Raw genomic sequence first — 9,899 nt, 5'->3', positions numbered from 1 at the left:
GGAATGAGGCAGAACCAGCTGATGAGGCAGCTCCCAGCAGCCAGCAAAGGCAGTGGCTCTGGCTTCAGTTACCTCGGGCCAGAGGGCCCTCCGATGTGCTGAATCCTGATTGGACTGGGGTCCCGGGCAGGGTGGGGAGTCTGGGTGGGGCCTGGGCAGGGTCAAGTCTGGGGACCTCCCACCTCCTCCCAGGTGGACCTCTGGCCCCAAGCACCCCCAGGAGCTACAAGGGGTGGAGGAAGAACGATGTCCAGGCCAAGAAGTGGGGATCCTGAGCGTAGGAGCTGAAATGAGAAGGGGAGGGAGGGGAGGGAGAGGCCGGGGCGGGGTCCTCAAGGAGCCAGGAAGGACGTACAGCTTCAGTGGGTAGGGACAGGGCTGGGAGCCCTCCTGCCCTCCCACTGCAGTCCTGACAACGAGGAGGCAGTAGCCAGGACATCAGGAGATAGGAGAAGCATACCTGCAGGGTCGAGGCCAGCAGAGGTGAAGGTGTCACTGAACAGGACATCCACATGGGTGAGCAGGAATTCCACCACCACTGACTGCACCCGCACCTCACGGAAGGCTGCTGCCCCACCCAGCCCCACTGACTCCAGCTCCATGGACCTGAATGGGAGAGGGAGAGGGAGGTCAGGTGCCTTGAGCCACAGCTGGAGGAGGGGGAGGGTTGTGACTAGGTCAGGTAGGGAGCTAATAGAAGCAAAAACTGTCATTCAACAGCTCTGATTTTATCAAATTGATCACATCTACAATTTTGTTCTCAACTTTTCCCCAGCTTGCTCCCTCACCACCTTCCCCATCTCAGTCAATGCAGTCCTTCCGTGGTTCAGGCAAGACACCTTGCAATTGTCCCTGACTAATCTTTCCCTCACACCTACATCCAATCTGCCCAAAAACCTTGTGTGTTCCCCCCACAAAATCTGTCCAGAATCTAAACTATTCTCCCACTCTACTGCCCCACCCTCCATCCTCTCCCTCCTGGCTATCACAGCCACCTTCTTCCTTGGCCCCTGGTCCCACCCCACCCCCACAGTCTGCTTCTCACGCACAGCTGGAGGAAGCTATGAACACCTCCTGACACCTCACTCCTGGTGAAAGCAAAGTCCTCACATGACTCACAACCTATACGTCACTCCTCCTCTATCTGGGTCCCCATCACCTACCTGCTCTCATCATCTCCTCCCTCTCAGTCCTTACTCAATCACTCACTCAGTTCCAGACACAATGGCCTCCCTACTGTTCCTCCTGACCCAGCCTCAGGACCACTGCACTTATTGTTCCTTCTGCCTGGTTTGCTCTTCCCCAGATATCTCACCTTCTACAGTTCTTGGCTCAAATGTTACCTTCTCGGTGGAGTCTTCCCCATCTACCTTATTTAAAATTGTAAACTTTCTCTGCATTCCAGGTCTATCTTTGTTTCTTACCCCCCATAGTTCTTACACCCACCACGTATTTTATTTAGGACAGAGCTTGCCTGTCTCGGTCACCATCAAATTTGAGACTTTCTGTGCTGCTGGCTATTGAAGACTTTTTACTGAAGCTTTCCCTAACACTCTACACATCCCAAAATGCCATGACCCTGTGCATGCCCCTCCCTGCGCTGTAATCTTTATCCTTGTCACTCACTGCTATCAGACCATTCTCTGTGTTTTCTTGTTACTAGTTCATTGTCCACCTCCCCAGGAGCACAGGATCTTGCTCACTACTCCATCCCCAGTGCTGAGAACAGGGGCTGGCTCACTGGAGATATTTAATAAATTCATGTTGAATGAAATGAACAAGAGAATCAAAAGTTGGGTGAATTCCTAGGGTAGGTATAGAAGTAGGGGGAGACTGGGGCTCAGCCCATGGGAGGGAATTGTGGGTGACAGGCTGGTGAACTGCCAGCGTACCGTAGCAGGTTGGGCGCCCAGACAATGGCCAGGTTGCGGGCATGCATGCTGGTATTGGCACTGTGTCTTGCCATGCGGGCCAAGTGCCTCAGCAGATACTCCAGGGTCCTGGGGAAGGAATAGAGGGGGACACCTGAGCCTCAACTCCCTTGTGAGCCCACCATAGCCCTTCCCTACCCCTCCTGGTTTACCTATAGTGTGGCGGGGGCAGCTGTTGGATGACGTCATGGACACGCACCAGGCGTTCGTCCTCCCCAGGCACTGACATGGCCTCCTGAGATTGTGCACAGGCATGAGGGGGACTGGGCCCGATGCATCCCAGCACCCTCCAACCTCACTATCTCCTTTACTCACACTGAACTTCCCGTAGAGCTGATATGTGAGCAGGGGGTTGGGCAGCTCTCGGAAGTAGAGCTTGCAGAGAGAAGACACACTGTGAATGTCCTGTAGGAAGGTGGGGCCAGACAGTTCAGGGATCCTCTCACTGTCAAACTCATGCCTGAGGCCACCAGGTCGAAGAAAAGAAAGACTCGTGTCAGAGCTGGCCCGCCTGGCTGTGCACCCCATATCCACACTGTCCACAGATGGGTGCAACCCTCTTCCTGCACTGTGTTCCTCAAAAGACAGAGACTTACTTCCTCTGCCCCAGACAGGGGCGCTCTTTTACAGAGGACACTGACGCTCCGGTGGGAGGTGTCCCTCCTGCAGCTACCCAAGGCTATCAGATTCCAGAGCACGACCCTGCTACTGCTATTTCCACCACCTTATGCCATTCTCCTGACTTCAAGAGGGTCACTGGAAAACTGGCTGAAATCCCAGTAGCCCCTCCTCACAATTGTCTGGTTGTCTCACTGCTTGAGGGGAAAAGCTCAGTGCACATGAACTCATGCTGCGTCTCTCACACCTCCGGGCTCTATACTCTCACTTCAGGGCCTCCTGTCAGTCTCAACACTGTGCCTCACTCCTTCCCACCTCATGTCTCCTCAGTTCAGAACCCTCCAGTGTAAAAGCCAAAATCCAAACAGTTGTTAAAAAGGCCTTGCACACTCGGCCCCTAATCACTTCTCAGACATCATCTCCTGCTACTTTGCCTTTTGGACTGTCTGTTCTCTCCACCATGAATGCTTTTCCCAGAATATCCACATGGCTCGCTCCCTCCCTCCCATCCTCCAAAAGGAGCTCCCCTCCAAGAGGCCTTCACTGCCCACCCTATCTAACATTGCAATATCCCTCCCAGATTGATTATGATTCTCCTTGCCCCACATCTCTTGTTCTCCATAGCACTTGTCACCTACTAGTAAACTCTCTCATTTCCTTGTTTGTCTCTACCTCTAGCATGTGAGGGTGGGAATCTCTGATTATCTCATTGATCATTGTGTCCCCAGTGCCTAGTGTTTGGCATGTAGCAAGTACTCAATGAAGGTTATCTCTCTACTTCCAACGCTCATTCTGCTCTCACCTTTCAGGCCTCAGCTGGAGTCACTTCCTCAAAGAAGCCCTCCCTGTCCACAGCCCTGATCCAACCCCATTAGATGTCCTCCCAACTCCCAACAACTCTTGTCACCAGCACATGGCACAGGGCCTAGACTAGAGATGATGTTCAGGAAGTGTTTGTGGAGGGAAGGGTTGGTGGAGGGCCCTCACCGTAGCCTCTGGATATTGGATGACACGCCTGAGAGCCGGTAGATTCCATCTACCACCCCATGGGCCTCAATAAACTCAGAGCAACAGCGAAGCACCTGGGGCACTGGGAGAAAGCAGTGAGGTCAGGGATGGGCAGGTCAAATCCTGGGTAAGAGAGGTGGGCTACGCAGATGGGCCCAGACCTCACCGTCCTGGCCTGAGTTACTGAGGTGCTCTCCAAGGTCACAGCCAAACACCCTCTGCCGCAGGATACCCCGTTGTCGCAGCCGCTGCCGAGAGGGGCGGGAGCGCATGAAGGTGCGAAGGAGGCCAGCCAGCTTCCCCCGCGGCCGGGGCACAGCTGTGGGAGTAAAGGCAGGCCACGCAGGTCAGTGCAGTTACCAGTCTGCTATGAAGGAGGCAGGGGCATGAACTCTTATTTCCATTACCTGAGGTCAAAGAAGAGACACCCTGGGGAGCCGGAACACCACACAGGAGACCATCGGCATCTGTGGGGTGAACAATGGGTGGGAAGGATGGACAGCAGGCAAAGGATGCAGGAAGGATTCCCCACTTTGCTGCTGGCACTTACCCCCCTTGAGTCCTGGACAGGGCCGCTCTGTGAATAGCTCCACACACTCGCTGGGGAAGAAACCGACCTGAGGAGGGTTCAGGGTCAGTGCCTGGGCCACCCTAGCTAGCACAGTGCCCTAGCCGCCAGTCTACCCCAACCCAGGCTCACCTGGAAGCCTCGCTTGCCCCGCCACCAGCTCCGATCCTCTGTGGGTGGCATGTCGATCACGGAGACAATGTCTCCCACCTAGGAGTGGACAGATGAGATGAGGGAGGGTCAGAAGTGGCCGGAAGAGGGGAGTCCAGATGGAGTCTGCCCTGCCCCCCACAGCCTCACCTCGAAGGACAGCTCGTCTGGTGCCTGAGCTGTGTACCGTTTCACCACATGGGCAGCAGCCACCGCGGGGATATTGAGGGAGGCCTCCTCACTGAGGAGCAGTCGCCTGCCATGGTTGTCCAACTGAGGTGGAGGGTGAATGTGGCAGGGAGAGGCCAGAAGGTAATAAATAATTAAGGCAGAGAAGGTTCTTCCAGGCCCAGTGGAGGCCACTACTTGCTCCTCATCTAAGGGCACCAATCACTCAGAGCTATTGATCAAACACCTAAATTCATGCCCCTTCTAAAACAAGGCCCCTTCCTTCCTCTCACATGCCTCAGGATTGCTCTACCCTGAAGTCCTCCTGATACACCCCTGCACCCTCACCATCCACAGCAGATACTGCACATCTGCTCTCTGAAAGCTGCTGGTTTAAGTCACTCTTAGCCAGGCATTCTTCTGTGAGTTACAGCCAACCTATTCGATATACCTTGAAATTCTCACGTCCCCACAGCCCAACCCCTGCTAACACACACACACACTCATTCTAACAGACATATACCCAAACAGACACTGAAATGCCAGTGACTCCTGTCTGGCTCATTTCCTTCCTGTGCCCACACACACTCCCAGGCTGGTTCTCACTCTTCAGACATGCCTCACTCATTCCCAACTTCAAGCCCCGTTGTCTGGCCCACCTCCATCCAGGTGAGCACAGGCCCACAGTTGAGGTTACTGTCCACCAGTCCTGACAGGGTCTCCAGGTATTGCAGCAGCAGCGGCACCAGCATCTGTGGTCAGATTGTCAGGGTGGGCTCTTGTGAGGAGACCCCCGTGAGAGCCCATTGCCCTTCTATACTGCCTTAGCTTGCCTCTAAGCAGGACAGAAATTCAACCTCAAAGAATGGGTGCCACTCTACTGTTAGGTACTAAAATATTGTCATGGTAGTTGGTAAACAGGTTATGTCAAGCTCCTGTGTGCTTCCATTGGTCTGGCCATCTTGATCCTCCCATGGAACTCTTTATGATTCTAAAACTAAAGAGGGCCTCCAGAACCCTGCTGCAGTCCTATGGTCTCTCCATTCTGATTGGTTGGGACTCAGGCCATACTTGTGATTAAGTATTTATCAATCCCTCCTGCCTTGATGGTTTCACACAGCGATGATGAGGACACACCATGGCTGAGGCAAGGATGGGATAACAAGCAGTTTACCTGGGCAGCCCTGGCACCTTCTGGGGGTGGGGGGAGCTCTGGGAGACAGGAAAATCTCCGGTCAAATATGCACCGGTGGAGGTGGGTATCCAGGGAACGGAAGTCATCGTAACTGCGGAGAACTGGCCAAGAACGGCCCTGTGGGAGGGTGAGGGACAAAAAGGAGCAATGGTCCCATTTCACTGAGCTGAGGACCATGGCAACCAGTCCGACAGGCCAGATGAGAGGCAGGGTGGCCTTACCTGACAGGTCACCTGTACCCCAAACACCAGCTCATTCTCCCCAGAGAAGCTAGAGCCATCACGCTCTGGAGACAGTAGGAGCTGTAGAGGGAAAGAAAAGCCCAGGAAAGAAAAGCTCACTTTTGTTCCTGTCCTAACCTCTCCAGGCCGGCACTATCTAGGGATGGGGCTGTGTTCCCCAAGGGCAGGGCCTAGTGATGCCTCAATCAGAGTACAGGGTCCTGGCACAGAGCACACACCTAACAAAAAGTTGTTGCAGAATGAATAAAGGAACAAATGATGAGTGAGGAACAGCTCTCCCTTCCCACCCTGCAACTCCTGCCACTGACTTCTCGGATGGGTAGAGCAGCCAGTCCCAGGGACAGATCTCAGGGGTAGGGTGGCTAACATTGCTTCATGGTTGGGTGGGATCTCATCTTCCCACCTGGGTGAAACCCTCATACCTGAATGCGGCCAAAGTCGACATTCTCATAGTGGAAATGGGCACAGTCAGCCAGCCGGGGAAAGGGACCGCGAGGAGCCGAGAGCCTGGAAGACAGGGGACACACCACTCGTGGCTTCTGTGCGTGGCCCCCTCCTAAGCTGGGCCTCTCCCACACCTCTCACCTCTTCCCAGGCTTCTCCTTCACACTGGGACCCCCAGTGGGGGGCAGGGGCTGCACTGAGCCCTCCCCTGGGCCATCCAGGCTGTCAGTGCTGCGGGCCTGTGGAGCAGGAAGAAGAATCAGAGGCCCCCAGAGATGGGAACAGAGACAACGGGAGCATTGTTATCTGCCACCTTGAGCCTAGAGGCCTGAATCACTCCATACACTGCTCTGAGCATGGAGTAGCAGAGGAGGTCAGGGGGAGGTGAAGACCAGATGATAGTTCTTCATCTTCCTGTGTGGTCTGGGGTGGGGGGGCTGGAAGAGGAAGGGCCCAGGGTGAGGCAGGAAGAAAGAAGGCTGGTACCATCTCTTTGGATTTAAACTCCTCCTGTAGCCCCTGCAGAATATAGTCATCTTCCAGTTGTGCCTCTCCACACCTCTCATCACTGTCTGGACAACCACAGCTCCCAGTTTATCAGTCTTCCTGCTTCCAACCTCTCCCCTCCTACCAGCATCTCCACAGCAAGCACTAGTATAATTTTCACACAACACACATCTGCCTCTGTCTCTCCATAGATCATGGACCTTCAATGGCTCCCTGTTGTCTTCAAGATAATTCTCTGGTCTCTGTTTACCTCTCCACCCTTATCTCTTCCCATTGCCTCCACTCTCAGACCTCTCAAATTTCTGAGAGCCCAACAAAAGCACCATCTTCTCATTTTCTTCTAGGTCTTTGTAGAGGCTGTCCCCTCTGCGTGAAACACCTTCCCCATTCTTTCACTAGGTTCACTCTTCCTCATCTCTCACATCTCAGCTCTTCATGTTTCCTCCTCAGTTCTCCCTGACCCTTCAGGCTGTATCAGTCACCTCTCTGGACTCTCCCATCCCCTGAAGTTCCTCCATCCTAGCTTGAGGACTCTGCCTGGTTTTCCCCATCATAGCCCTGAGCACTCTGAGACATCACTATCTGGCGACAAGTCCATCTCCCACACTGGACTGTGACCTCCCAGCTAGCTCCCCAGCAATGCCCAGCAGAGGGGGACACAGAATTGGTGCCTGATTCCTCGCTGGGTCCCCATGCCCAATTTCAGCCCAGCTGCCAGCAGGGACCGGATAAAATCTGATGAATTAACCAGCTGTCAGATGGGGATTTCCCAGACTGGCTCTAGCTTCTCCCTTCATCTCCCTGCAACCCCAAGTTCAACCTTGGGTCTCCCCCTCGGATCTGTCCCCCTCCAACCCATGAAACCCCCCAAGGCAGGACGGGTCCTGACTTTCTCTATGGGGGCTGTCTAGAGCATGGGCTTGCAGAGGTCTCAGTGAATATCTGTTAAGTGAGGGAATGAGGGAATGGATGAATGAGCAGGAGCAGCGGGTGGAAGAGGGAGCCGGTAGGGGAGGGAGGATGAGGACAAGATGGAGAGGACCCAAGGATCGTGCTGGGGTTGGAGTGGAGTAAGTAGGAGGGGAGCAGCTGGAAAGGATGAGGTTCAGGCTGATGGGAGCGGAGGAGGTTCGGTTGAGTGGGCCTGGGATGGGGTGAAAATGATGAGAAAGAGAAGAAAAGGGTTAGGCTGAGGATGGAGCTGAGTGGGGGTGGGGCTCGAGAATGGAAAAGTGGCTGGTGGGCGGAGGGGGAGGAAGGCCCGGTCGCGTGGAGGTTGGGATGAGGACAATGAAGGCGGCGCGGGTATGGAGGCTGGTGAGGAGCCCGGGGAGCTTCCGCAGGCCCCCGCGGGGACCGCTCGGGGGACGCCGGATCCTTGCCGTCCGTGCGTGGACAGACTGCCACGCGGATGGTCTGACGGCCGCGTAGGCCCCTCACCACCATGGTCGCGTGGCCTCCTCAGGCGCTGGCCGCGCTAGACCCCTCCATCGTCGTCCTCGTCGCCGAAGCCGCCGCCATGGCGACACAAAGGGGAGGGCGCGAGCCGCGCGCGGGCGACTCTAGTCTCCGCCTCTAGCCGCTCCCGTGCGTGGACAGACTGCCACGCGGATGGTCTGACGGCCGCGTAGGCCCCTCACCACCATGGTCGCGTGGCCTCCTCAGGCGCTGGCCGCGCTAGACCCCTCCATCGTCGTCCTCGTCGCCGAAGCCGCCGCCATGGCGACACAAAGGGGAGGGCGCGAGCCGCGCGCGGGCGACTCTAGTCTCCGCCTCTAGCCGCTCAGCCGCTGGTCCCACGGGGGCGGGCACAGCGGAGGCGCGGCGCCGCTTCTCCTTGGCTCCCCGCCTCGGACGGCTTTTCATTGGCTTCGGCTTGAACACCATTCCCGGCTGGGTCTCTTCGGCCCCGCCCCGAAGAGTTTGACAGCGCCACGCCCAGGACCTCTTTCGTTGGCCGTCGTCCCCGAGACACCCGCCAGGTTCTTTACGCTTTGCTTTTTCTAACGCTAAGCAAGGGCCTCCCCTCAGTCTACTCTCAGTAACCGCTCCTCTGACACTCATAACTGGATTCTCCCGTGGGCTCAGGGCTTTTCTCCATCGGCAAGCAGCTTTTCAAAGTTCCAATCCTCTAAGTCACACCTTGCCTGTCCTGACCCCAACCCTGTCTTCAGAATACTGAGGACATTCGCCCATGGGCATTTTCCATGGACTCAAATGCCCTGCCTGGGACATAATTCTAGGCACTCTGCGACTTGGCTCTACCCACTGGATATTTCCTTGCCTTCTCTACTGTTTTTTACAGATCAGCCTCCAGCCTTGAATCCTTTTTCCTAGGAGTAAGTTTAGCCCAAAATGCCAGAACATGGCCATGCCTCCCAAAAAGCTATCCCAATCTTTCCCGCTGCTGATGAGCCAGATTCAGAAAACACTAACACCCTTTCCAAGAGAACTCTCATTGGTCATGCCTTCAACAAGGCTTTCACCTCAGAAGGTTCATCCTTGACCCACCTACTCATTCATTCAAAAAACTCCTACCACTTATTTAATTTGTGGACACATCAGTAAACAAAACAGGAAAATGTACCCTGCCCACATGGAACTAAAAAACTAGTGGGAGAAAACAGTGAACAAAATAAATATTTAAAAATAAAGAATATTAGAAGGTGATAAGTTCTATGGATAAAAAGTAAGCAGGACCCAGCTAGTGTGGCTCAGTGGTCATGGTTTAATTCCTGGCCAGGGCACATGCCCGGGTTGTGATTCCCAGTATGGGGCGTACATGAGGCAGCCGATCAATGATTCGCTCTCATTATTGATGTTTCTATCTCTCTTCCCTCTCTCTTCCTCTCTGAAATCAATAAAAAAAATTTTTTTTCAATTAAGCAGGGATTGGGGGGAGTACTGGAGGAGGGGTCAATTTACAGGTACTCACTTCAATTTATTAAATTCGCAGACCTCACTCTCATCACAGATACCTCCCATGTGATGTTCCCTCTACCTGGAGTAATCCTCTTTTCCCACTCAACCTCTGTGGTGGTTGCAAATCCTTTGACACTTCTCTCATT

The 9,899-nt window shown here is 54.6% G+C and overlaps 1 protein-coding gene across 1 annotated transcript in view; it reads right to left on the bottom strand.

The window, feature by feature from the left end:
- ARHGAP33 (Rho GTPase activating protein 33) overlaps window positions 1–8,406 on the bottom strand; it is a 13,131-nt gene extending 4,725 nt beyond the window's left edge. Inside the window, exons 1-16 of the mRNA XM_006765019.2 lie at window positions 8,272–8,406; window positions 6,466–6,563; window positions 6,303–6,387; window positions 5,860–5,940; window positions 5,618–5,755; window positions 5,103–5,195; window positions 4,426–4,548; window positions 4,258–4,335; window positions 4,108–4,174; window positions 3,965–4,024; window positions 3,724–3,876; window positions 3,537–3,639; window positions 2,247–2,391; window positions 2,084–2,166; window positions 1,893–2,000; window positions 461–606 (exon numbers count right to left, since the gene is read on the bottom strand). Coding sequence (XP_006765082.1) covers window positions 461–606; window positions 1,893–2,000; window positions 2,084–2,166; window positions 2,247–2,391; window positions 3,537–3,639; window positions 3,724–3,876; window positions 3,965–4,024; window positions 4,108–4,174; window positions 4,258–4,335; window positions 4,426–4,548; window positions 5,103–5,195; window positions 5,618–5,755; window positions 5,860–5,940; window positions 6,303–6,387; window positions 6,466–6,563; window positions 8,272–8,277 — 1,567 coding nt within the window. The 5' untranslated portion in view covers window positions 8,278–8,406. The remainder of the gene's footprint in view (window positions 1–460; window positions 607–1,892; window positions 2,001–2,083; window positions 2,167–2,246; window positions 2,392–3,536; window positions 3,640–3,723; window positions 3,877–3,964; window positions 4,025–4,107; window positions 4,175–4,257; window positions 4,336–4,425; window positions 4,549–5,102; window positions 5,196–5,617; window positions 5,756–5,859; window positions 5,941–6,302; window positions 6,388–6,465; window positions 6,564–8,271) is intronic.
- Window positions 8,407–9,899: the final 1,493 nt, after the last annotated feature.

The sequence above is a fragment of the Myotis davidii genome, unplaced genomic scaffold, assembly GCF_000327345.1.
Source record: "Myotis davidii unplaced genomic scaffold, ASM32734v1 scaffold681, whole genome shotgun sequence".
Taxonomy (NCBI): domain Eukaryota; kingdom Metazoa; phylum Chordata; class Mammalia; order Chiroptera; family Vespertilionidae; genus Myotis; species Myotis davidii.
Note: the sequence above shows the minus strand (reverse complement) of the source record. Positions and strands in the feature narration are given on the sequence as shown.